Source organism: Fukomys damarensis, unplaced genomic scaffold (assembly GCF_012274545.1).
Source record: "Fukomys damarensis isolate Sample0158 unplaced genomic scaffold, DMR_v1.0_HiC HiC_scaffold_5, whole genome shotgun sequence".
NCBI classification, from domain to species: Eukaryota; Metazoa; Chordata; class Mammalia; order Rodentia; family Bathyergidae; genus Fukomys; species Fukomys damarensis.
Window position 1 is genome coordinate 82785334 of NW_022900917.1, and position 27295 is coordinate 82812628.

General features: G+C 43.9%; 1 protein-coding gene across 9 annotated transcripts in view; it reads right to left on the reverse strand.

The window, feature by feature from the left end:
• LOC104872859 (maestro heat-like repeat family member 5) overlaps positions 1 to 26980 on the reverse strand; it is a 66072-nt gene extending 39092 nt beyond the window's left edge. For 6 of the 9 annotated variants that reach the window (XM_033760896.1, XM_033760892.1, XM_010639216.2 and 3 more), the window contains exons 1-6: positions 21502 to 21667; positions 7206 to 7387; positions 6113 to 6258; positions 5348 to 5476; positions 3281 to 3440; positions 2424 to 2476 (exon numbers count right to left, since the gene is read on the reverse strand). In XM_033760896.1, the coding sequence (XP_033616787.1) occupies positions 2424 to 2476; positions 3281 to 3440; positions 5348 to 5476; positions 6113 to 6258; positions 7206 to 7387; positions 21502 to 21581 (750 nt within the window). In that variant the 5' untranslated portion in view covers positions 21582 to 21667. Of the gene's footprint in view, positions 1 to 2423; positions 2477 to 3280; positions 3441 to 5347; positions 5477 to 6112; positions 6259 to 7205; positions 7388 to 19814; positions 19848 to 21501; positions 21668 to 25967; positions 26023 to 26889 lie in introns of those variants that run through there. The other 3 variants (XM_033760894.1, XM_033760895.1, XM_033760897.1) reach the window with 3 other exon arrangements.
• Positions 26981 to 27295: the final 315 nt, after the last annotated feature.

The window sequence follows — 27295 nt, forward strand, 5'->3', positions numbered from 1 at the left end:
GCTGTGCTTGTCAGTTTGGGTCAGCTTTTTTCTACCTTAGCTTGTTAGAGAGATTTTTAACATAAGTAAGTTTTGAATTTTAAAAAATCTTAAATTTTTTTTTGTTGTTTCCAAGTTACCCAGGCTTGCTATGAACTTGTGATCCTCCTGCCTCAGCCTCCTGAGTAGTTGGGACTACAGATGTTTGCCACTGTTCCCAGCTAAGTATTATACATTTTATCAAATGCCTTTTCTTAATTGTTCTTATAAATATATTCATAATCTTCTACTTTATTATAGTAATGTGCTGAATCACATTTATTATTTTTCAAGGATTAAACTGAGCACATATCCTTTGATAACCTGTTTGATCATGATATATTATTATTTTTCTCAACTGCTAATATTCTGCTAAAGGTTTTTGAGTCTACATGAAAGCTGTAGATCTGTGGTTTTCTGGTAATGTCCTTGGTTTTGGCACAGGGCTGTGCTGGCTTTATTAAATGACTCAAAAAGTGTCCCTTTCTCCTGTTTTCTTGACAGATTTTTGCAGAGGTGGTGTTCTTTCTTCCTTAACTGTTTGATAGATTTCACCAGTGAAGTGTCTCAGCTGAGAGTTTTCTTGGTGGGAATGAAGCTGAGGAAAATCCTGCATAGATATGCCTCCTGCTCTTGGTTCCTGAGTAAACCCACTGGTTTTCACCTGCTTGTAATCATACCTTGACTACAGATGACACCTGCGACATGGGGGAGGGTCCCTGTGCAATGGTTGGTGAAGTCAGATCCATCACTTTTCCCCAGACTCAGCCCATACACATCTCCAGCCCTGTCCCTGGGGAGGGAGAGTCAGACTTAGTCTCCATCTGCATACATGGCTGCCTGGTAAGTAGACTCTTTCTCCTTCAAAACTCATCATTTCAGTGTTCATCACACTGCATGGTAGAAAAGGTTCGGTAGCAGAAAGTTTTTAATCACTATTCCAATTTCTTTTGTAGATACAGGACTATTCAGATTTTCTGTTTTTTCTCCTGTCAGTTTGGTAATTTGTGCTTTTCAAGGAATTTGTCTATTCCTTCTAATTTGTCCAATTTATTGAAATCAACTTTCATTATTATCCTTTACTGCCAACAGGATTTCCTTTATTCCTTTCTGAAATTGGTATTTTGTGTTTTTTTTTTCTTTTGATCAGTCTAGTGAGAGATTTAGCAACTTATTGATCTTTTGATTAATTTATTTTTGGTTTGATTCATTTTTTATTATCTGTCTTCTTTTTTTTAGTTCTTTGATTTCTGATCTAGTTCTTGCTAGTTCCTTCTTTCTACTTACTTTGGGTTAAATTTTCTCTCTTTAGGTAGCTTTTTAAAATGAAATTTTAAATCGTCATTTTTTTACTTTTCTCCTTCTCTCCAATGGGACTTAATATGCATTTTATTCTAAGCATTGCTTTCTGTTGTAACTCCCAAATGCTGATTTGTTGTATTTTTCACTACATTCAATTTGGAGTATTTCCTAATTTTCCTTGTAATTTCTTCTTTGACCCATGGATTATTTAGCAGTGTGCTGTTTAATTTCTCAGAATTTGGAGATTTTCCAGATAGATTTTAATGTTGACCTCTAACTTACATTTTTGTCAGAGAATGTACTCTGATTTCAGTCCTTTAACATTTATTGGAACTTGAAGGCTGATCATGTAGTCTGGTCTGGCATGTCTTATTTGCACGGAAAGGAATGTCAATAAGATCAATTTGATTAATTGTGCTACTCTGGGCTTCTGCTCTTTTTAGTCTCTTGTCCTCAGTTCCTGCTATTGCACTGTTCCACACTGAAGATGATGTGACTTCCCCTCCCTGAGGAATTCCTGTGTCTCTCTGTGCAGACCCTTTTTGGGGATTAGTGCCTACTGTCTTCATGGCCATTTGAGCAAGGGACTTTTATCCCATTTGACAGATGAGGAAACAAAGGTACAGGGAAGCAAAGGTCACCCCAGGCACATGCTATGGTTGGCTGACCCCGAGTGTGAACCCAGGTCTGCCAGGAACCTGTGACCCTTCTCCCAGCCCAACAGTCCCTCATCCCTATGTGTGTCAGAGATGGGACCCTGCTTCTTGGCTGTGGAATCCTCAGTCCACCTGACCTGCTTCCTTCTGCCTCTGGCTTCATCTCTGGCCCTGAGTCTCTCTATCCCTCCCAAGATGGGTGGGAGTGGTGGCGAATGTTGGACACTTGCTCGGTGTCAAGCATCTAGAGAACAAGGCCTGAATTCCAACTCCTCCTGTGACCAGGTCACCTCTTCTCCTTGGTGCTCTGGCTCATTTGGAAAATGAGGGTCCTCCCTGCCACCCTACTCCCTTCTTTCCCTCCCTCTTTTCCCTTTCTTTCCTCCACCTCCAGGATGCAGCAGGTGCCCCCAGGTTGGCTGCTGCCACTCCCGCTGGTGTGCCTACCTGGGCCAGCAGTTCCTCCCAGTGCACCCTGTCTTCCTGGTTGAGAAGCTCCTCTGCAAGAAGAGGACTGGCTATAGGGTCTGCTCTGATGCCCACAGCCAGGGTTGGACCCCACATCTCAGACACTGGCTGAGTCAGTGTGACATTGTCCTCCCTCATCCTGGCCTGGTTAGCGGGAAAACACAGGCTGGGATTGGGCTAAGGACCCAGACAGCTGGGCTGGAATGATGGCCTCACCCCCTTGCTGTGTGACCTCAGGAAAGCTGTTCCTTCTCTATGCCTTGGGCCCCTCCCAGGCAAGTATGAAGAGGGGGAGTACAGCAGGGGTGCTCTGAGAGTCCAGAACACCTTCAGGAATTTGGGAATCCCACCTTAGAGGGAGGGGATGCTTTTGGGGCTCCTTGGGTACAGAGGACACTACACCCAATTTGTCAATACTGGGGCAGAGGCACAAGACCAAGCCAAGCCAGGTCCTGCCAGTCTCAGGCCTTAGAGTGAAGACCTTCCCTGCTTCCTCCTGTTGACCCTGCTGGCTGCCAACCCACTCTTTAGAGGACTTTGCCAAGCAACCCCCCACCCCCATTGCTCCAGACTGGCTCATCCTGGAAGCCCTCTCCGATGGTCTCTAGGGCAGTTGATCACTGTCCTCCCTGGGCTCTGTTCTGGTTACTGAGAGCAGGTGCATTAGCCAGGCTGATGGGAGCACAGTGGCTGGTGTTACCCTCTAGTGAGGGCTGCCTGGCTAATTACACTCAGTGATATCACTGCTGTGCGCAGTGTGTCGGGGGGATTCTGTGGGCCTGGGACCACACCTAGATCTTCCCTTGACCTCCCCCTGTCTTGTGGGCAGGACCTACCATGGGAGGACAGAATGCCCATCACATAGAAGAGGCTGCGGTGTGGGAAGGTGCCAGTCAGGAGCTCCGTCTCCAGGTGCTGGGCTACTGTCTGCCAAGAGTGCCTGCAGATGGCCACCAGCACATTGCTGGCTGCATCCTGGTATGTGTCTTCCAGCTCCTGGGTGGGGAAAGGTGTCCAGAAATCAGAGCAGGCTTTTTCAGTTCTGAGTGTCTGCACAGATGTGTGTCTGCTTTGTCAGGCCAGGGAGCTGTGATCAACCCATTTATTTAGAGGGGAAACAGAGGCTGAGGGACCCTTGTGTTCATGGCTCTCCACATTCCTGCTTCTCCAGCAGTTTTAGGACATTCTAAAACTGACTGGCCTGTGTCCTCTCAGGGAACATTCCCAATTATTGCTTTCCATACCTTAGTCTTAGAGGCACAGTCCCTTGTGGTTCTTTTCTGCATTGAAGCCTTTGGCATGCTGTGCCCCTGCCTGGGGCTCCTTTCCTGCTCATCTGCCTATCCAGATCTCAGTCCATTTCTAAGGCCCACTGTCTCCTGTCCTCAAGACACCTGTCTGAAAACCCCTTTCTGACATTGCCTCTCCCCTTCCTGCTTCCTGGCCGCTCAGGACAACATCTCATCCTTTCATTTTTTGTCACCATGCATTTAGGACCAGAGGCTGTTCTTGCCCTGGGTCTCTGCCTGGGGAGTCAGCATGCCAGCTGCTATAGCCTTCTTCCCTAGGCCTTGCTAGGGAAGGTGCTATCTCCCAAGGGTCATCCTCTGGCAGGAAGGAGCCACCTGTGCCTGGGGCTGGCCCTATGCCATTATGCCCTGTCCTTTCTCAGCAAGTGCACTGCTATTTCTCTGTGGCTCCAATTAGAGTACTGCTCCTTTCCATCCTGTAGTGGCTGTTGGCACAGAGAGGCACAGCAGTGCTGTCTGCATTTAGTGACATCAGAATGTTAAGGCATCTAAGGTCCTACCACCTTACTCTCCCTACGATGTGCTTTAAGTCATTATATTAAATTGATATGCCACACTTTATTGAAAGTATAGCTATAAGGGCTTCTTAAGAAGGAGAGGGGTTTTCACATTGTTTTGGACTCTGAACTGGCCATTTGACCTGTTGTTCTGAACAACCTCTCCTCAGTCTGATGTACACTGAGCAGATGAAATATCAACATTGTTTAATCTTGGCTGGTGTGCAAATAGTCTGTCACAATTATAATTCCCCAACCATGGACCCTAACTGGTCTATGTCCTCTCAATGGCCCAGGGGTCATTCCCACTTATTACTTCCTATAGCTGCAGTCCTAGAGGCACAGTCCCTTGTGGTTCCTCTGTCTGTCCCCATCATACAAGCTCCTCATGGTTCTACATGGCACCTTGTGTTGCTCATTTCTGGGTGGGGGGTAGTACTAAAAACCTTTTTCCATGGCATTAGCTTTCTGTGTTTTTATATAACACATGCTTGTTTGGTGCCAAAGCTTGGGTTATGGTGGGCCAAGTTAACTGTCTCTGCTGTCTTGTTATCCAGTGTGTCCTCAGTAGGCCACCGTGGGGCTACCAGGGCTAGAGGGTCTGAATGAGACCTCCTGTCCCCACTCCTCCAGGAGCAGTCCCAGAGATTGCCAACCAGCCTGTGGACAGTTAGCAACCTGACTACAGGTCTGGCTGGGAGTAGGGATCCGGGGATGGGGGGCATTTTGTGGCCAAGCTGGGGGACCTAAGGCTGGATTATGGCCTGGAGGAATGGCTTAGACTGGCAGGTAGCTTTCCAGAGCTGGCTTGTAGGTAGCAGCTAAGGGATGGTAAGGACAGTGTGGGTAGAGGCATGTGGGCCTTAGGGGGCCTGTGGCCTTAGACCAGTACTTCCTCTTGGGTTTCAGCTGCCTCTTCTGGGGAGTGCATGAAACTGTCCCTTTGAAGGAGCTGGTGGCCAGGATGTTAGGAAGAAAGAATTCCTGCCACACCACAAGGCCTGGCACACTCTCACCATTTGGAGTCCTGGGCAGCTGCCTGCAAACCCAAGGGCTTGGGGACTGGCTATCTTGTGGGGGTGGGGTGGGGGCCCACCGTGGATTTGGTCATATTATCCAGGGCCAGTTGTATGAAGCTTCTCCTCCAGGGATCCTCCAGGCAGTCACTGGCTTTGATGACATTCTCTAGGACCTGGAAGAGCCGGAACTTGTGCCGGCTGGAGATCTGTGGGTGGCAGAAAGGACACTGGGATGTTTCATTCTGACCAAGTGGCACATGTCTGTGGGAGCATGGAGGGGAGGCTGTGTGAGGAGGCCAGAGGGAAAGATTGCAGGCAGCTGCTTTTAACCATTCAGTCAACAACCCTTAGTAGATACTGCCCCGTGTAGTGCTAAAGAGGCCTAAACCAGTGCTGCAGAGATCATGAAGGACAAAAATTTCTCCCTATCCTCATGGAGCAGTTATAGCAGTTTAAAAAATTCCGTCTTCAAAGACAGATCATTCATTCATTCATTCATTCATTTTCAATACTTAGGCAGATGTTCTCCCCCACCATATCTATCTCTCCATCCATCCATCCACGGATGCCACTTACTGGTTCTTTGACATTAGGCAAATCATTTTCCTTCCTAAGCCTTAGCTTCCTTATCTATGAGCATCATGATATCTACCTCTTGAGCCTGTTGAGTGGGGTCAATACATATCATTCTGCTTTCCTCCCTCCCTCTCTGGCCCATTTGGAATATGAGGAAATTGAGACTTGCTCCAAATCATCCAGCTGCTCTATATATGATACAGGATTTGAGCCCAGCTTGGGTCAAGCCCTCCCTTCTGCTCCCCAAATGCCCAATCAGTTCCCACCTGTGGGTTATCTGTGAAGTAGTCACGGATGGTTTCCATCACCAAGCTGGGGGACCTCTGAGCCATATTCCTGACCCTCTTGATGACAAACTGCAGGTAGGGAAGTTCTGAGCTGCCTATGTCCCGGAGCATCTTGAAGCAGATGGCTGAAGGTGACAAGAAGGTATGAGGGTGGGTGGGCTAGAGGGGGCATCGCATTGTAGCAAAATGGCTGGCTGGATGGGAAAGAACAGGCCTGGGAATGGCAAGGAGTAAGCTGAAAAGGAGACCTGGAGAATTGGATACAGTGGGAAGTCCTTCGACTTCTTCACTGTTCAAATGGCCCTGACTGAGTTCAAGATAAGATAAAGAGCAGTTATGCATATAAGTCTACGTATCCTTATTTACCCACTCATATTTCCATCCATTCATTGAACCAGTTACCTTTTCATCCATTTATCCCCATCCATCTATCCATCTACCCATCTGTCTCTCCTCCACACATTCATCATATATGTGTTTCTATCATTCTATCCATCTGTTTGTCCATTTTTTGCATTCATATACATATTCATCCATCCAGGCCACTGATGGTGAACCTATGGCACATGTGCTGCAGTGGGCTGTTTGTATCATTGAAAGTTCTAAAATGTTTGCCACTGACCTAGACACTCATAAATCCATCCACCCACTTATTCATAAATCCACCCACCAATCTATCCATAAATTCATCCATCCATCTATCCCTCTATTGATCCCTTCTTTGATCCTTCCATTCTGCCTCCTGTCATCTAGCACTTCTTAGTATTTAAGTGAAGGGGGAAGCATTCCAAGGAGGGGCCAGGCCTCCACAGAGGTTCTGAGGTGTAGAAGCAGAGTGGAATGGAGTGGGAGATGGGCACTCTTTGGGTTTTGGGTGGTGTTTCAGGAGTCATGAACAATCCCAGTGGGGTCTGCAGGGCTCTCTGCTGAAAGCTTCATTTGTTCTCCACACCCCTTGCAATCTCCAAGGTCCCTCCAAGGTCCCTCACTCTTGGGCATTTTTCCTGTGGAGGGTATAGTAGGATCTAGGTCCCTTCCCCTTTCGTGGCTGAGTCCCAGGGCTGGCAGTCACCCGAATTGTAGGCTTCCTCCATGAACATCTTGCGGTCCTTGAACATAAGTGCAGCCTGACTGCTCATAGACTTGTGGGGCAGGACACCGGAGGGATGAGCCTGTTGGTTCCTGCAGGCAGAGTCCTGAGGGGCCTTCATGTGTGATGGCTCCAACATGGACATGGAGACAGAGGAGGAGATCCTGAAATGGAGAAGGGTCCCAGTGTGAGTGTCTGAGGGTGTCTGTATTTATTCAAGGTGACAGAGTAAGGGATGATGGTGGGGGTCAATCTCATAGTGTCCTTCCCTGAGTCTATATCCTTCTCCCTTTGATGGCCTGGAAGGAGGGCAGAGGATGAGGCCTTAGGATACTGTTGAGTTGACAGCAATCCCCAAGGACACACGAGTGCCTGGCTACCCTGTAGAAACAGGCACAGATGCACTGGTGGGATGCAGGAGAGCTCAGGCTGCTACATTGCCTGCTCCACTTCTCACACTGACTTGGAGGAGCCAGTTTCTTTGAGACCACATAGAAGATTGCCCTGTCTGTCCAGGGCTCATGGGAGGGTTCTCTGAGGTCAGAAAAGCTACAGGAGCAGGTGGAGGGTGTGGGGCCCTATCAAGCTTGTGTCTGCCTTCTTCTCTGTTCCTCCTGTTCTGCAAACAAGGGGAAGGATTTCCACACACTGATGGTTGCCACAAAGAGGATGCATCCTTGCTTTTTGGAGAGCTGCACACGCTGCCCCCCCCCTCCAGTGGGGCCCCCAGAGCTTCTACTTTTTTACTCTCAGTTATGATTTCTGGCACCTCCTTCAAGTGAAGCCTATCCCAGTCTGCCCCAGGGTACATCTCATAGGGTAGCAATAGTAAAAAAACTGAACAGGTAAAGTACATGGCATTTTAGACAGAAGTTCATCTCTTCACATTATGTTCCTTCATCTCTTCCACCACATAAGCGAGTCAGGCCATCTTACTCAGAATATTTCCAGCCCCTCCCTCCATGCACAGGAAATCCAAGGCCCTGAAAATAACAGGGAAGACACTGATGCTTCCAGGTAAGTGGGTCAGCCAGACATGGGTTTACCTTCTACCTCAAGGAAATTGAAAATTGGAAAAAATACACACAGTCATAGCTATCAGACATCACACAGCAGCAGCAGCAGCACAAAAAAGTGGCCCCTGAGAGATGGGAAACCAACAAGGCCAGCTTGAACTACCACAGCCAACTGGCAAGACAGTTTCCAGTTTCTGGTACAGGGTGGGGGGAACATGATGGCCTGTAGCCTCCTAAATTTGAAGTACTGGAGGTGGCAGCTTGGAGAGATCAAAGTGGGTAGGGTTTGCAGGGAGAAGGCAGAGGAGGGACTTGCACAGGGAGGGAAGGATCGAGATAGACAGAGCAAGCCCTTCTTCATCTGTACTCAGTGCACATGAGAAAGAACCTCTCAAAAGGAATAGAGGGAACAACCCTCAGAGCTCACACAGGACTGAGAAGAGCTCCATTTCCATTAGCCACAGTGCATGGGGGAATTAGGCAGAGTACTTTGAATAGTGTTAGCTCAGTAATGGAGAGAATCAGCCCTAAACAAGGATGCAGAGATCTTCTCTACCAAAGCTCTAAAAGCAAGACTCAAACAGAACAAACTTTAATAATTCACATCCCAGGGCTAGGGATTTAGCTCAATGGTGCCACACCTGTCTGGTATATATATAAAAAAAAAATCCACACCTCATAATGAAGCTCAAGCATACAGAAATACCCAGTACCCAACAAAGTAAAAATCACAATGTCTGGCATCCAATCAAAATTTACCAGGCACATAAAGAAGGAAGACAATATGATCCACAGGGAAGAGAAAAACCAGTTGATCAAAACCAACCTAGATCTGGGAAGATGGTGAAGTGGTAAACAGATTTGAGGCAATCCTGATCAAAATATCTGACAAAATTAGAGAAAATAATTCTGAAATTCATTTGGAACTAGAAGGGACCCAGAATAGAAAAAGCAATTCTGGGAAGCAAAGGCATCACAATCCCTGACTTGAAATTATACTACAAAGCTACTGTGATAAAACAGCACGGTACTGGCAAACCCCTCCCCCAGCCCACAAAAAAACAAGACCTGAGGATTAATAGAACAGATTAAAGATGAAGAAACAACTCCAAACACACTCAGCCACCTTATCTTTGGCAAACAGCCTCACTAGAAGGGGTCAAACAGCCTCACTAGAAGAAAGTTAGCCTCTTTAATAAATCATGCAGGGAAAACTGGCTTTCCATGTATCATAGATTAATCCTAGACCCATATATCTTACCATGAAATAAACTAAAATAGAAATGAATTAAAGATATAAATGCTAAAACAGAAACACAAGAAAGACAAGTATTTTTCATTGAGATGATCAATAATGAATGTATTTCCCATAAAGTGAAAAAAAAATGAAATCTACTGGAAGATAAAATAAGTAGAACCCTTGAAGACATAGGTGTAGGCAAAGACTTTATGAACAAAACCCTGATTTATTACACAAGAAATATTACAAAGAATCAACAACTGGGATCTCATCTTATTGAAAAGCTTTTGCACAGCAAAAGAACTACCAACATTTCAAAAAGGGAAGAAAGGAGCTAAAGGTGTAGGGAAGGTGGGATGAGTAGGGGAAGGGTAATAAGGGAAAAGAAAAAAATGTGAGATAATGAAAAGATGGAAATAAAGTATTTGTAGATGGGAAGGGGAGGAGGGGGTGAAGGGAGGGCAGGGGTAAGGGGAAAAAATGAGAATCAAGACTTGTCATGTGGAGGTACAAGATCCCAACAATGAATGCAACTGTACTGTATCCCTAAAATGTACCAATAAACTCAATTAAAGCTGAAAAAAAAAACTACCAACAGAGTGGAGACAACCCATAGAGTAGGAAAAAATTTTGCTAGCTGTTTCTCAGACAAATAACTAATATTTAGAACTTATAAAGAACAAAATAGACCCATCAAATTTAAAGACCTACTTGAAAAATGGTCATCTGAAATAAATAGACACTTCTCACAAATGGCAAATAAGTATATGAAAACTCTTCAACATCACTGGTCATTTGAGAGATATAAATTAAAACACTGAGATTCCATCTCACTCCAGAAGAATGGCTCTCATAAAAAATCAACCAACAATAAATACCAGGGAAAAAGGAACACTTCTTCCCTGTTGGTGGGAGTGTAAACTTGTGCCACCACTGTGGAAATCAGTACGAAGATTCCTTAAAAACTAAAACTAGAGGTCCCATTTGACCCAACTATTCCCCTTCTTGGTAACTTCCCAAAAGAATTAAAATCATCATACAACAAAGACATATGCACACTTACGTTTATAGCAGCATAATTTATAGTAGCTAAATCTTGACAACAGTCTAAATGACCATCTATGGATGAATGGAAAGGACATGTTTTGTTTTTTTAAAATACAATAGAGTATTGCTCTGACACTAAGAAGGCAGACCTTGAAACATTTCTAGGTAAATGGATGCACCTTGAGTGAGATCATGCTCTTAAGTGAAATAAATTGGATGCACATGTTTATATTTAACACTGTTTCTCTGGTGTGAGAAACTGAAAGGGTAAATAAGGACAAAAATGTATAACAAATATTGGGAAATAGGAAGAAAATGTTCAAAAGGTAAGGGGGACAAGGAAGAAAGAGGAGAAAGGAAGGAAGGGAAAAGAAAAAGAGCAAATAGAAAAAACAGAGACAAAGCTGTTTAAAATAAGAATTATAAAGATTAGAGCAGAAATCAATGCAATGGAAACTAAGAAAATGATACAAAAAATAAATGAATCAAAGAGTTGGTTTTTTGAAAGAATAAATAAAATTGATAAACCCTTAGCAAACCTTATCAAAAAAAGGAAAGGAAAGGCTCAGATCCATGCAATCAGAAATGAAAAAGGTGAAGTCACAACAGATCCAACAGAAATCCAGAGGATCATTAATACCTACTTTGAGAACCTGTACTCTAATAAAATGGAAAACACAGAACAAATGGACAGATTTCTAGTTACTTATGAATTACCAAGGCTGAATGAAGAAGATAAAAACATTTTAAACACCCCAATTGCAATCAGTGAAATTGAAAATGTGATTAAGAACTTACCAACAAAGAAAAGCCCAGGTCCTGATGGATTCACTGCTGAATTTTACAAAACATTTAGAGAAGAACTACTGCCGTTACTCTTCAAATTTTTCAATGAAATTGAAAGAGAAGCAATACTTCCAAATTCATTCCTGGAGGCAAGTATCACTTTGATTACCAAACCAGAAAAAGACGCAACTAAAAAAGAGAACTACAGGCCAATCTCCTTAATGAATATAAATGCAAAAATCCTTAATAAGATATTAGCAAACAGAATACAGAGGATTATCAAGAAGATCATACATCCTGACCAAGTCAGATTTATTCCAGGGATGCAAGGATGGTTCAACATACATAAATCAATAAATGTAATATAGTATATTAAGAAAGTCAAGGACAAAAACCACATGATCCTCTTGATAGATGCAGAAAAAGCATTTGACAAAATTCAACACCCATTTATGATAAAACCCTACAAAAATTGGAATAGATGGTCTATATCTCAACTTAATAAAGGCTATCTATGAAAAACCAACAGCCAACATCATATTAAATGGCCAAAAACTGAAAACCTTCATGGTAAAATCAGGAACAAGACAAGGATGCCCACTATCACCACTCCTCTTCGATATAGTTCTGGAAACATTAGCCATAGCAATTAGACAAGAAAAAGAAATTAAAGCAATAAAGACAGGAAAGGAAGAAGTTAAACTGTCATTATTTGCTGATAATATGATACTCTACATTGAAGACCCAAAAAAACTCCACCAAAAGACTTCTAGACTTAATTGACACTTTTAGCAGAGTAGCAGGATACAAGGTCAACACACAAAAATCAATAGCCTTCTTGTATACAAACAATTAACTCACTGAGAGAGAAATTAGGGAAACAATTCCTCTCACAATAGCATAAAAAAATGAAGTATCTAGGAATCAACCTAACAAAAGAAGCAAAAGACCTCTACACTGAAAACTACAGCACTATGAAAAAAGAGATCGAAGAGGATATAAGAAAATGGAAAGACATCCTCTGCTCCTGGGTAGGAAGAATCAACGTAGTGAAAATTGCCATACTACCAAAACTGCTATACAGATTCAATGCAATGTCAATTGAAATTCCAACACTATTCTTCACAGAACTAGAAAGAAGAATCCAAAAATTCATTTGGAACCAGAAGAGACCTAGAATAGCAAAAGCCATCCTAGGCAACAGAGACATGGTAGTGGGTATAACAACTCCCAATTTGAAACTATACTATAAAGTCACTGTGATAAAAACAGCATGGTACTAGCAAAGAAACAGACCTGAGGATCAGTGGAACAGACTGGAAGACACAAAAACAAATCCAGATGTACTCAGCTACCTCATCTTTGACAAAGGAGCTGACCATTCCCCACTGGAGGAAAGATAGCCTCTTTAATAAATGGTGTTGGAAAAACTGGATCTCAACCTGCCAAAGATTAAAACTAGACCCTTATCTCTCACCATGCACTAAATTAAAATCCAAGTGAATTAAAGATCTAAATATTAAAACAGAAACACTAAAATTGCTGGAAGATAAGTTAGGGACAACTCTGGAAGACATTAGCATAGGAAAAGACTTTATGAACAAATCCTCAGTAGCATAGGAATTAGCAGAAAGAATCAACAAGTGGGATCTCATCTTATTAAAAAGCTTCTGCACTGCAAAAGAAACCATCAACAGAACTAAGAGACAATCTACAATGTGGGAAAAAATTTTTACCAGCTTCTCCTCAGACAAAGGACTATTATCAAGAATATATAAAGAACTCAAAACAGTCAGCTACCCCCAAATATAATGACCCAATTCAAAAATGGGCATTTGAAATGAACAGACATTTCTCAAAGAAGTAAAAGCAGCAAGTAAGTATATGAAAAAATGTTCCACATCACTGGTCATTCGAGAGATGCAGATGAAAACAACACTGGGATTCCACCTCACCCCACAAAGAATGGCTGCTATCAAGAAATCACACAATAACAAATATTGGTGGGGTTGTGGGGAGAAAGGAACCCTTCTCCATTGTTGGTGGGAGTGCAGACTGGTGCAACCACTATGGAAATCAATATGGAGATACCTCAAAGAGCTTGGACTGGAGGTTCCATTTGACCCAGCCATCCCTCTGCTGGGTATCTTTCCAAAAGAATTAAAAGAGTCATATCACAGTGACATATGCATACCTATTTTTATAGCAGCACAGTTTGTATAGCTAAAACTTGGAAACAGCCCATCTGCCCATTAGTTGGAAACTGGATAAAGAAGATGTGGTTTTTCTATAAAATGGAGTACTACCCAGCCATAAAGAATGAGAATGTAGATTCATTCATAGGAAAATGGATACATTTTGAGGATATACTCCTAAGTGAAATACATAAGTCACACATATGTAAATACCGAATAGTTTCTCTGGTGTGAAAAACTAAAATAGTACTCAAGATCCTAATGGGATAACTAGCAATGTGAAATAGGAAGAAAAGGGCTAAAGGTGTAGGGACAGTGGGAAGCGTAGGGGAAGGGGAATAAGAGAAAGGGAAAAAATGTGAGAAAATGTAAAAATGGAATTAAAGTGTTTGTAGGTGGATAGGAGAGGAGGGGGTGAAGGGAGGGTGGGGACAAGGGGAAAAAATGAGAACCGAGACCTGTCATGTAAAGGTACAAGATCTCAGTAATGAATGTAACTGTACTGTATGCCTAGAATGTACCAATAAATTCAATTAAAAAATAAGGACAGGAAGAAGAGTTGAAGGGAGGGGAGGGAATTGGGGAAAAAGAATTAAAATGCATTATGTACAGGTACAAATTCCCTATGACAAATGCAATCATTATGTATATCTAAAATACACCAATAAAATTAAACCAAACCAAACCAAAATGATAATATTAGTAAACAAGAACATTAAAATGGCTATACTTATATTCCATATGTTCAACATGGTAGAGTAAAATATAAGTATGCTAAAAAGAGATATGAAAAAATATTTAAAAAGCAAACTTACATTTAAGGTTAAGAATACCATGGCCTTCTTTAGCAGCAGGTCAGAAACAGGAGGAGATAGGATTATTAAACTTGAAGGCCAACAGAAACCAAATTGAACACCAACAGAAGAAAGACTGGAAAAATTGAACTGAGTCTCAGCAAGTTGTGGGACAACTTCAAAGGTTTTGTGTATGCGTAATTTAAGTCCTCACAGGAGAAGAAAGGTGACAGAAAATATATTTTTAGAAATAACATCTGAACATTTACAAATTTGATGAAAACTATAAAATCACATATCCAGGAAATTAAATAAATGTCAAGCAAAAGAAACATGAAGGAAATGACAAGAAATCACATCCAAATAAAGTCACCTAGAAGGAATGGTAAGAGAAATCTAAAAGATCCCAAAGACAAAATATACATTAAAGGAATGAAGAATGATGGATAGTTCTTCTCAGAAACAACACAAGCCAGAAGACTGTGTGGCAACATTGTAAACCACTGAAAGAAGGAAAGGTCCAGGCAACTTTCCGGGCTCTAATTCTATACCCAGAGAAAGAATCTTCAAGAGGCATAGATGAATTGAAAAGGACTTTTTACACAAAAAATTCCCAAGAATTCATCCCTAGAAGATGTGCACTGTAGACTATGTTAGGGGAAATGTTTGAGGCAGAAGGAGGATGCCAGGCAGAAATGTGGGATTATATCAAAGCTTGGACAACACTGGAAATGGTGAATAACAGGTGAATAGAAAACATTTTTTCTTATTTTTAAAATTTAACATAAAATAATAACATTGTAGGTCTATAAAGACACAGAAATAAAACATAACAGCAATAACATGAGTGGTACAATATGACTTGAAGATAGAATGAAATAGATAAACTAGCATTGTATGCTATAATTTCTAAAGCGATTACTAAAAAATAAGACAAAAAATATAAAAAGCCAACAATGGACATAGATTAAGACCATGTCATATCAATCACATTAAATATAAATGATTTAACCACAAAAATCTAATAGCAGATTCTCAAATTAAATAAAAAACAAGACCTGGGCAAGGGATTTAGCTTAGCGGCACCACACCTACCTCACAATTTGCAAGGTATTGAGTTCAATTCCTGATACTGCAAAAAACAGAAAACAAGACCCAAGTATATGCTGCATATAAGAAACAAACAAAATAAATATACACCAACTGCTTAAAAATTAAGGGGTGGAAAAGATATGCTATGCTAACATTAATCTAAAGAAAACTGGAGTTGCATTGTTAACATCAGACAAAGTATATTTTTAGAATAAATAACAGGAATAGAGTCAGTTTAGAATAATAAAGGAATCATTTATTAGGATGACAACCATCATAAATGTTCATACATCTTACCACTACAAATACATAAAATAAAAAGAACTACAAGGAGAAGCAGACAAATCAACCATCACAATTGAAGATTCCAATAACCCTTCCTTAACAATTGATAGAATAGTAAAAGGCTATCAATAAGGGTATGGAAGACTTGGATAACATTCTTCACCAATGTAAAATCATTGATATTTATAGAACTCACAAGCACAAGCTCCCGAGTTCTATCTCTGGTACCAAAAAAGGGGGGGTGGAGTAAGAAGCATTTCGAATGGAGTGAAAATGAAAACACAACTTACAAAATGCATGGGAGGAAAATTTATAGTGTTAAACACATGTATTTAAAAAGATAAGAGTCTGATATCAATGACCTTCAATTCTACTTGTAAAACTAAAAAAAATGCAAATTAAACTCAGGGAAATAATAAAGAATGGAGCAGAAACCAATGAAATAGAAAAGCAGAAAAATGGAGCAAATCAGTGAAAACAAATGCTGGTATTATAACGTTTATCTAGCTGCCTCCTCACCCCCAAGCCTCATGCAGTCACAGGTAGGGCTTTTTGCAGGTGGCTGGATCTAGGGTGTGTGATGCTAGGATCAAGGATGTGATGTTGGGGTTGATTCACACTGCAATGCTAGGATTAAGGGTGTAAGTGCTAAGGACAAGTAGTCTGGATAAAATACAAAGAGGGCTGCTATTTCATTGCTTGTCTCTTATCACTTGCTGCTTTGCTACTTTGCTGCTTGCCATCTTGTTGCCTTCTGCATGCCATGAACTGTTTCTCCTCTGCCATGCCAACTTGTCTTGGAGCCAGCCAACTATGAACTGAAACCTCTAAATAAATCTTTAGCTAAATAAACCTTTACTTCTTAATTTGAGTCCAGAAATGAGAAAGTAAGTAGGACATCTGGTTTCTTGAAAAGATGAAAACATTGATCAACCTCTAGCAGGATTTATTGAGACAAAAAAAGAAAGAAGATACCAAGTATTAAGAATAAGAGTAGTATATCACTATAGGTCCCATAGATATTAATAAGGTGATGAGGGAATATTATGAATAACTAAGCCAATAAATTTTATAAGTTAAACAAAATAGAGAAACTCCTTCAAGCTAAAATACCAAAGCTCACCTATATATTACACAACACCATATCCAATATAAAAATTAATTTTTAGCAGATATTCTCCCCCACACAAGAAGGTAGACCTAGATGACTCTTTAATTTCACCAAACATTTAAGGAAGAAAGAATACTGATAACTACAAAACTTCCCCATCAAGCAAGTATTGCCCTGATACCCAAACCATACAATAATATAGCAAAAACTGAAAACTATACCTTTAAATCTTCTATAAACAGACACACATTTTCTTAACAAAATGCAAAGGAATCTAAAATATATTGAAATGGTCATCTATCATCTCCAAATGAGCCTTCTCTTGGGAATGCAAATCTGGTTGAATGTTTGAAAATCAATTAACATAATTCACCATATTGACAAACTAATGAAGAAAATCATATAATCATCTGAACAGAGACAGAGAATGCATTTAACAAACTTCAACATCTAATCACAGTAAAAACAAGAACTAAGAAATCTCCCTCAACCTGATAGAGAACATCTATAAAACTACAGCTCATATTGTACATAATGGTGACAAGTGAATGGTTCCCTCACATAATTGGGAATGAGGTGAGGATATCTTCTCTATTCAGTACTGTACTATGGGCTTAGTCAATGTGAAAAGTCAAGAAATAGAAAATAAGAGCATACTGGAAAGGAAGAAAATATTTGTAGAAGACATTGTTATCACAGTAGAAAATTCCACATATTAGAACTAAAAATGGGTTCTAGAACTAAAAAGTTGTTCAGAAACTTTGCAAATTTTGTCAGTATAAAAAAATCAGTCATATTTCTCTATATTAACAATGAGGCAATTGGGGGCTAAAAGTACTATCTACTATGATATGAGGTGTTTAGGTATAAATAGTACAAATAATTGCAAGATCTATACAATGTTTTTAATTTTTTGTGGTACTAGGGATTGAACCCAGGGCCTTTGAAATGAGCTACATGTTCAAAACTTTTTTTTTTTTTTGGTACCAGGGATCAAACTTGGGACCTTGTACTTGTGAGGCAGGCTGCAGAACCACTGTGCTAAATCCCCAGTGCCACTTTCAAAACTTTTAAAAAATGTTTAAATTTTGAGAGTGTCTCACAAGATCTCCAAATTGCCTAGGCTGGGCTTAAACTTGTAATCTTTCTGCCTCAGCCTCCCAGAATGCTGGGATTACAGGCAAGTGTCACCATGTCTGGCTAACAAGATCTGTACACTGTAAACTACAACATACTGATGAAAGGAATCAAGAAGACTGTAAATGGGGGATATACCATGTTCATGGATTAGTGCATCTTGCTATTATTAAGATGTCAATTTTCTCTAAATTTATATAAATATATTATATGAAATGCCCATTAAATTCCAATGCCATATTTTGACAGTAATAAACACACTTTCCCTAAAATTTATATGAGAGGATATAGAGGAACAGGATAGCCAAACTGACTTTGAAGAAGGAAAAATTGGAGGGCTAATTTCAAGACCATCACAAATTTTAATAATTATTATAAAGGTACAGTAATCAAAACAGTGTAATATGAATTGAAGCACAGAAATATAAATAAATGGAATAGCATGTGGTGTCCAGAAAGAGATCCACACATATGAGTCTGATTTATTTTTTATAAAGGTACAAAAGTAATTCAATTAAAAAAGCATCATCAATTCAACCTGTGGTGCTACAACAACTGAATATTTGCATGCAAACATAAGTCCCAATTTATACTTTACACCATTTGCAAAAAAATAACTCAAAACAGAACACAGAGTCAAAAGTAAATCCAAAACTTCTGAAACCTCTAGAAGAAAACATAGGAGAAAAATCTTCATGACTTTGGGTGAGACAAAGAATTCTTAGATGTGACATCAAAGCATTATCCATAAAAGAAGTGATGATATAATAACAGCTAAGAACTTATGCTTTCTGAAAGATGTCTAGAAAAAAAATAAAAAAGATGAAGTATTTGCAAATCACATATGTGATAAAGGACTATATCTAGAACACGTAGAGAACATTCAATGCTAAACCAAACAACTATACAAGTAAACTACCAAGATACAGGCAAAGGACATGAACAAGTGGTCCACTAAAGGAGACAAACAGATGGTAAATGAGCACATAAAAAGTACTGGACATTATTTCTTATGGGGGAAGTAAGTTGAAACCCTGGAGGACATCATGGCATGTGTGCTAGAGTCAGGAAAACTGGAAATACTGGTGTACTGGTGCAATTGCAGAGGAACTGGGACTTTTGCTGGTAGGAAAGTTCAAGGCCCAGCACTCTAGAGAGTAGTTGGGTACTATCTTACAAACACACCAAATGCATGACTCAATTGTCCCATCCTAGGCATTTACTCACGTGAAGTGAAAACTTGTGTCTACACACAAGTGTGTAACAGTGGCTTTATTTATGATAGCTGAAAACTGACAGAATACAAAAGTGCTCCACTCGATGAGGGTATAAACAAGCTGTGTTACATCCACAGAAAATGAGTTAGCAATAGATAGGAATGAATTACTGATAAACTCAACAACGTGGATATGCAGAAGTACATTAGGCCATGGGAAAGAAAGAAAACTATGCCCTGCCTCATTTCATTCTATAATATTCTGGGAAAGATGACCCCATGTAGACAGAAATCAGCTCCGTGGTTTGAGGAGGGTTTGCTATATGGGACCTGGAGGAGTGTTTGGGAGACAGAATTGTTTCATATCTTGTCTGTGGGAGTGGATACATGCATATTCACATTTTCAGAGCTGTACACTCAAAAGGGTAAAATTTACTATATGTAAAACCATACTGTAATAAAAAGGAAAGAAAAGATGTATGAGAAGAGAAATAATTCTGTCCTCTGATCTATTTCGCTTCTGCTGCCTTAGCTTATCCTGCCCCAGCCCTGTGAGCTCCAGCTGTCCCTCACATGGTAAGGTGCACCTCTACCTCAGGACCTCTGCACTGGCCACTCCTTAGGTCTGGGGAACAGTCTCCCTCCGGATACCAACTTGTCCCTGTGCCTCACCTTCTCCAAGCTATCTTCTTGATGAACTTGCAGCCTGACCCCCACTCTGTATCCTTGCTCCCCTACCTCTCAATTTGATTTTTTTTCATATCACCTTTCTTTTGTTACATTGTATACTTTACTTTATGATGCCTATTGTTGACTGGCTATTTCCCCCAATGGAATGTAGCCATGGGGGCAGGGATCTTTAACGTGTTCCCAGCTGTTTCCTGATGCCCGAGACAGTGTCTGGTGCACAAGTACTTGCACAACAAATGGAGTTCTTGATGGAGGTGGGGGGGATGTTGCCAAGGAAGTCCCAGCCCTATGTGGTCTCTGATGCATTTCCTACCAACTCACCCAGGACCTGGCAGTCTGCTCTCTGCCACCTTTACCACCCTGCCAGCTGCCCAAGCATGTTGTGGGTGATCTGCTGGTGTGCGTTTCTTTTCTGTTCCCCTTAGACCTGGCAAGCAGGTCCTTGGGCCAGGCTTCCTGAGAACCTGCATTCCTGCATGTCTGGGCTTTGGTGAGACAAAGGGGATGCAGGCTGCTCTGTCCTGGTGAAGTTTCCTGTGTGGAGGGTATGTACTGGGGGGAAGTATTTATGCTCTGGGAGCAGAGAAGTGGGTGGATGTCTGTCCTGAAGGGAGGGCATGAAGGCCATCATTGCTATAGTCTCTGTTTGGGCTGTGTTGTGTCCCCTCCTCCCTCACCCCACATGCTGAATCCCAGTCCCCAATGTGACAGTGAGAGAGGTGAGGCCTTGGGGGGTGATTGTGTAAGATGAGATCACGAGGTGGGACCATGTGATGGGAATACTGTCCAGACATCCTAGAGAGGGCTCTTTCCACCCTGTGAGATGGAGCTCACATGCTCCAAACCTGTGTCATGGCCCCCAGGCCTCAGAAGTAAATGCATTTTTAAAACTATGAAAATGTCTTGAACACTTTCCACAAACTCCCATGGAAGGAAGCTTTTTCCTGGCTTATATACAACTCAGGGTGTGGCTGAGGGGGACAGACAGTAACCTTTCCCTGCATGATGGCTGTTGGGGAGGCACCAAGTACACAGGAAGCTACCAGAACACTTGTGGAAGCAGCCACATAGATCACAAGACCCAATTCCATGGGACTCACCTGGGGCACAGCCCCTGAGACTGCTTTGTGCCACTGTGGAGAGGCACCTGCCTGGGTTGGGGTCAAAGGAGGCTGAGCAGTGGCCTGCAGGCCCAGGAGGGTGGAGCTGGCCCTAGTGTCTGCCTGGGTCACTGGAGACCTGGGAGGAGCCTTCCTCACCCTGTGTTCCTGTAAATCTGAAGATCCTGGCTGTTGTGTCCTCTCCATCTGCTCCCTAGAGGCAATGCTCAGAGAAGCAGGTGGACAGTGTGTCTGGCCATTCACTCACTCATTGGCACTGACTGGTGTGACCCACATCCATCCACACCTTTGGTTCTCCTGAGAAGTCAGCGGCCATGTGCAGGGCAAGGTGGATCCCATGGTCTAGTCTCCTCCCTCCTGCCTCCTCTACCCTGCTGAGGACAGTGGTATCATGGACGACCTCAAATCCCTCCCCAGGTGCTCCTGGTGGCAGGATGCCCAAAGAGCTGAGGGCCTTGCTGCCTGCAGAGAACACTCTCCTGGGAGGTAGAAAGCTGGAGTGCCAGTGAGGAAGGGTGGCGTGGGCTCCCTGCTCTCTGGGGGCTGACCTGGGATTGAGGGATGTGGCTGATGGCACTCTATCAGCTGTGTTGCGGCTGCGTGGCCTTTCAGAGTGCTGCCCGTCCATGATTGGGGTGTGGTGTCAGGACTCACAGAGCCCAGGCACAGCTCTGTCCTCACACCTGGCTGGTCAGCCCTGTCTCTGGGCACTGCTCCTCCCCACCCTGGCCAGCTCTGATCTCACCCCTGAGGTCACAATGGTCCCAGTGCCCACAGTTCTTTCCAGGAGCCAAAGCTGTTTCTGGAGATGGCATGTGTACATGTGCAAGCTTGTGCCTCTACAAGCACATGTAGACTTGTGTCCCATTTCTGTGTCTCCTGTGAGATCCATGGATCCAACTTGGTCATTAGTTTGATGGACTCGGGTCCCTGTGTCAATGGCATTTCTTGGGGCTGAAGCTGTGACTGACCTTCCGGGCCCCAGTCTGAGAATAAAGGTGCTGAACTCCTCTCCAGATTTTGCTGTGAAGGCCCCAGGTCCTCTCTAGCTACAAGAACTAGGAATGAGCTCAGCCTGGGATTTTGAGTGAGGAACTGGCAGGGAAGGCTGTCTGGAATCAACCCAGCCCACCCTTTATCAATCTTGTGGCCTAGTACCATCCATTTAGCCTCTCTGTGCCCCCATCTACCCATTTGTAAAGTGAGAGCACAGCCGCCCCAGCTCCTGGGCTGCTCTGAGGGTCTGTGAGAGGAGGGGAGCTCTAAACAGTGCCTAGTTGCCTATAATTTCCAGCACCAAGATAGTGGGTAAACCAGGTGCCCAGAACTAGGTCATATCAGTAAAATGATGGTGCCAAGTGTGTGGAGGTGGAGCCTCAGTACTCAGCCTTGGGATATCCTGGACTCCCATTCACCACCCCAAAATTAGATGCTTGGCAGGAAGCTGAGGCACAGGGGAAGGAAGTACTGCTGCCAGGTGGGTTGGGGCCATCCAGGTAGAGGACTGGGGAAGTGTGCTGGGGGCTCAGGGCCATGGGGAGATCTGCTTGCTTCTGTGGAGCAGTCAGAGCTGGGCCAGTGGACCAACCTGGAGCCCTTAGGAAGAGTGGGAGAGAAAAGCCAGATGATATCCTGTGGAGTACCTGGGTCCCAGGAGGAGCTGAATTCAATCCAGACTTGCCAGGAGCCTGGAGCACGGCCATCCAGGAAGGTGCTGGGCAGGGCAGCCAACACAGTTGAGGCAAAAACCTGTCCTGTCCACCAGCTACTTGACACAACTATTGACCTTGTGTGTCACTCCACACTGTCTTTTAGAAAGCTTTTCACTTAGGCACCATGACTGCCCTGTCTCAGTTTCATTTTGTACCTCAGAGGAGAGATCAGACTTGGAGCCCTTATGAAAGGGCCTGAGAGTTCCTGTCCTGCCCTGCCCCATACAATTTGAGGACACTGGAGAGGCTGTAGTCTCCTGTTCTTAGACTCTAGCCTCCAAATAATATCTGTTGTTCATCTATCTCCAGGCAGTGGTATTCTGTCACAGCAGCTAAGATACCCAGTGGCCTGGAAAGCCTGGACTCATCAGCACCTTCCCATTCATCAGGAAGGGGGCTGCTGAAATAAAGATGCTTAGGTTTTCTGGGTGGCTGATACTGGGAAGTGTCAGAGCAGGTGTCTGGGAGCGGCTGGTCAACTGGCTGGCCTTGGTGGCTATTTGGCTTGGTAGTTGGCCAGCAGTGTGTTGGGCCAGGGCCAGCACTGATGGCTTACATGACTGATTCCTAAATTTTCAAGATTTTAAGAGTGTGTTGTTCAATACAGCTACAGAAACTTCCAGTAGGTTGTAATGACTAGCCTGAGCCCAGCACTGCTTGGGTGTGTGAGTTTATTTCCCTGTTATCTGGGTGGAGGTCATTGCTGCTGACCCCACCCATGTAGTCAGAATGTTTAATAACAGGGATCTCATACATCCTGCCAGTTCTTTGTCCCAGGACAGCTCACAGGGCTTTGAAATCAGCCCTGATGGGGCATTTACACCACAGGGCTTGGCATACACCACCAGTCAGTGGCAGTTGGGCTGATAAACATGGACTGACTGGCTAGTCAGGTCCCTTCCCAGGGAACTTGCAAGTAGAGCCAGAAGTGAGACTTTGGGGTAGGAAGTGTGGACCCCATGGGCTGCCACAACCCTTTTTATGGAGCACAAGGCATTCCAGAGGGAGAAGTCTGAGGGGCTTTGAGGTGTAGCTCTGTGTATTTCCATGACCTCTGACCCTCATTGCTTCCAAAATGCCCTCTGCTGACTTTAACCTAGGTTAACATGAGATAAACTTTCTGCAAAACCATCTGGCTTCCTTAAGAAAGCACATTTTAAAGTGGGGCAAACTCTCCAGCAAACGAAGGGCAGACCTGATGAAATTGGGCAGAGTGGTCACTAGCCTTCTCTCCTCACCTGTCCCCAGGAGGCTGGACACAGGTGAAGCTTTTGATCATTGTGCTGGGTGGAAGGGAGGGATTTGGCTTTGAAGTAGGCAAAGCCTGCTGAGACCTGGGGTTTGTACATCTGCTCTGACTCCGCACTGCCTCTGAAAATGGCAGCGTTAGGGTCACAGTTGTCCTGGCTGGGTCATGCTGCAGAACTTTCTCCCTGTGAGCCTCCCAGGGAACCACTGAGCACCACCAAACTCTACTGGACACAGACTGGTTGGCTATTTCCTTTCATGTCAATCTGAAGGCCAGATGTGCTCACTTTCTTGGGGTTGGGTTCAAGCTCAGAGAGAATCATAAATCAGCTGAGATCATGCAGCCATCAGTGGTGGAACCAAGTTTTAAACTCAGGCTTCCCAAACAAGTACAGAGTGAGAATGAGGGCCCTGGAACATCTGGACCCTCGGGTATTCCCCTTCCCACCCTGCCTCAGGGTCTCCCCTGACTCCTAAGATTTCCCCTCAGAGTCAAGTTTTAAACTCAGGCTTCCCAAACAAGTACAGAGTGAGAATGAGGGCCCTGGAGCATCTGGACCCTCTCCTGGGGGACCAGCACATTTTGGTGGTGGGGGCAGGGGTATTCCCCTTCCCACCCTGCCTCAGGGTCTCCCCTGACTCCTAAGATTTCCCCTCAGAGTCAGCAGGTGGCGCTGTGGCCCCAGACAGGAACCTGGCAGCGGTAGGGCTGCAGCTGGAAGGATGCACTGTGGGGGGCCTGGAGCCTGCTATCCAGCTTTGGAGTTCCCCCACAGACCTGCTTCCCAGCCCAGTGCACCCTGCTCCATCCAGGAGCCACAGAAGGGGGAATCGGGGGTGGTGTGGTGTGGTGTGGTGTGTTGTGGGAACCTGGTATCCTTGCCTTGGGTTGCAACAAGAAGTACTGGACACTGAGTCCATCCTGTGCCTTTGCAGGAGGTGCCATGATCCAGGTCAGGGCAGTCCCTTCAAACTCTGCCCTCTAACCTTCCAAGCTCGTTGGGGTCAGGGCTCAGCAGAGTCAGTTCTCCAGGCTTGGTGTGGGTAGTGCCTCCATCCAGGAATGCATCCCCCTTTTAAGGAAACTCCTTGCACTTTCCTATTTGACCTTGGAGACACCACCTAGACCACCACCTCTGTGAAGACACCTCTGATTTCTCTGGGCTGCACAGCATATATCCTTGCTGTGGCTCCTTCAATTGTGCCAAGCCATCTGGGAGAAGGGATGGTAGAGGCCGTGGCACAGACTGGAGGTGACAAGAGGGGTGAGACACAGGTCCCATCCCCAGCTTCTTTCCCAGGAGCACAGTTTGACCAGCTGACACCTTTCCAAAGACCTAAACCTTAGATTAGAAACTGTCAAACTCTTGGAAGAAAACACAAGGGGAAAGTGGCTTGACATTGGTTTTGGCAATGATTTTTTGGATATGAAACCAAAAGCACAGGCGAAGGAAGCAAAAATAGACACGCAAGACACTATCCAACCAGGAAGCTTCTGAACAGCCAAGGCAACAATCAACAAAATGAAAAGGCAGCCTATGAGCTGGGAGAAAATGTTTGCAAACCCTATAGGCGATAAGGGGTTAACAGTCCAAATACAAAGGCAATCAATAGCAGAAAGCAAAATGACCCCACTAAAACATGGCTCAAGGATTTCAGTGGACAAATGGCTACTAGGTCAATAGAAAAGTGCTCACCATTGCTGACTACCAGGGCACAGCATCAAAACTGGAGAGATTCCCTGCCTTGTGGTTTCTATCCAAAAGACAAGGTGTTGGGGATGTGGAGCAAGGGGAATCCTTGCACCCTGTTGGTGGGAATGTAAATAAGGCAGCTGATACAGAAAAGTAGTATAGAGGTTCCTCAAAAAATTAAAAATAGAACTCTCATCTGACCCAGCAAGTCCACCCTGAGTATACAGCCAAAGAATCAAAATCAGGATCTTGAAGATGAGATTCCACCTGAACACAGCTGCAGATTCACACAGCTAGGATGTAGAAATAATCTGTGTCTGCCGAGGGAGGGATGGAAAAGGAAAATATGTCTATCTGTACCGTTATTCAGCTTTGGAGAAGAGGGAGATGGCCATCTTGAAGAACCTGGTTGAACCTGGAAGATATTATGCTCAGTGAGTTGAGACAGTCACCAGGGACAAAGAGAGCCTGATCTCACAGGGAGAACCCCAAATTGTCAATCTCAGAGGCAGACAGTGGAAGGCAGTTGCTGGTGCCATGGAAGGGCATAAAGCTGTATCTCTGGAAGATGAGTGAGTTCTGGAGATCTGAAGTACAACAAGATACTTAGCACTGCACCTCGTACTTGAACTTTTAAGCAGGTAGGGGTCCTTTTGAGTATTCTTCCACAAAAGACAAACCTCAGCAACTGCCACTGAACACACCACTAAGTCTGGGGACAGAACAGGGACCACTTCCTGGTGGAGGGGGTTCTTGTTCTGTCTCTGCCTTGCTGTCTTCGTGCGGACAGCAGACAGAACAAAATTTTCTGCTGGGTGGGAGTGTCATGAGGAGACCAGGTTGAATCCCAGTTTTGTTTCATTCTATCATTCCTTCTCAAAGGCACTTTTTTTCTTGTTTAACCTCAACTAAGTGGTTTTTGGCCCCATTTTTCAAATGGGGAAACTGAGAAGGTTGAATCCCAGTTTTGTTTCATTCTATCATTCCTTCTCAAAGGCACTTTTTTTTCTTGTTTAACCTCAACTAAGTGGTTTTTGGCCCCATTTTTCAAATGGGGAAACTGAGGCTCAGGGAGATGATGTGGTGGCCCAGCCTGGGGGTGGGTGAGGATCCTTCTCAGGGTCTCTTGTCCTGAGCCTTATTTAGGAGAGAGGGATTTTGGGCCTCCTACCAAGGCTGAGTAGACTGTGCCAGCAAGTCTGGCCAACAGGAGGTGGTCCCAGCCTGTCCCCAAGGGGCTTCTGGGGGTGAGAAGACAGAGAGGCCGCAGGGGCTTCCTTACCTCCTGTGTACCATCCTTCTGAAGCCTACAGGTGGCCTGAGCCAAGAAATCTCAGAGGAAGGACCTAGACGCTTGGCAGTCAGGTGGTGTGGCTCTGAGTTGTGGCCTAGACCAGAGATAGAAGGAGCCATGTGTGATCTGATGCATTCAGGTCCTCCCAGGACTCACTGGAGCCCTCAGAAGGCTAGGGAAGGACCAAGTACAGCTAAGTGACTTCTGGTGGGACTGCCAGCCATGCCTGTGAGCTCTGAGGTACAGAGTGGGCAGGGAGGGCTTCCTGGAGGGGTTGTGTGACAGGATCCGAGGGCAGAGGATGTCCTTGTTTCCACTCTCTGAGCCTGGGTGGTGGACCCTGACTCCTTGGCCCTGGGAATGTATAGTTAGGGGCCAGCTGGACAGGGCTGGA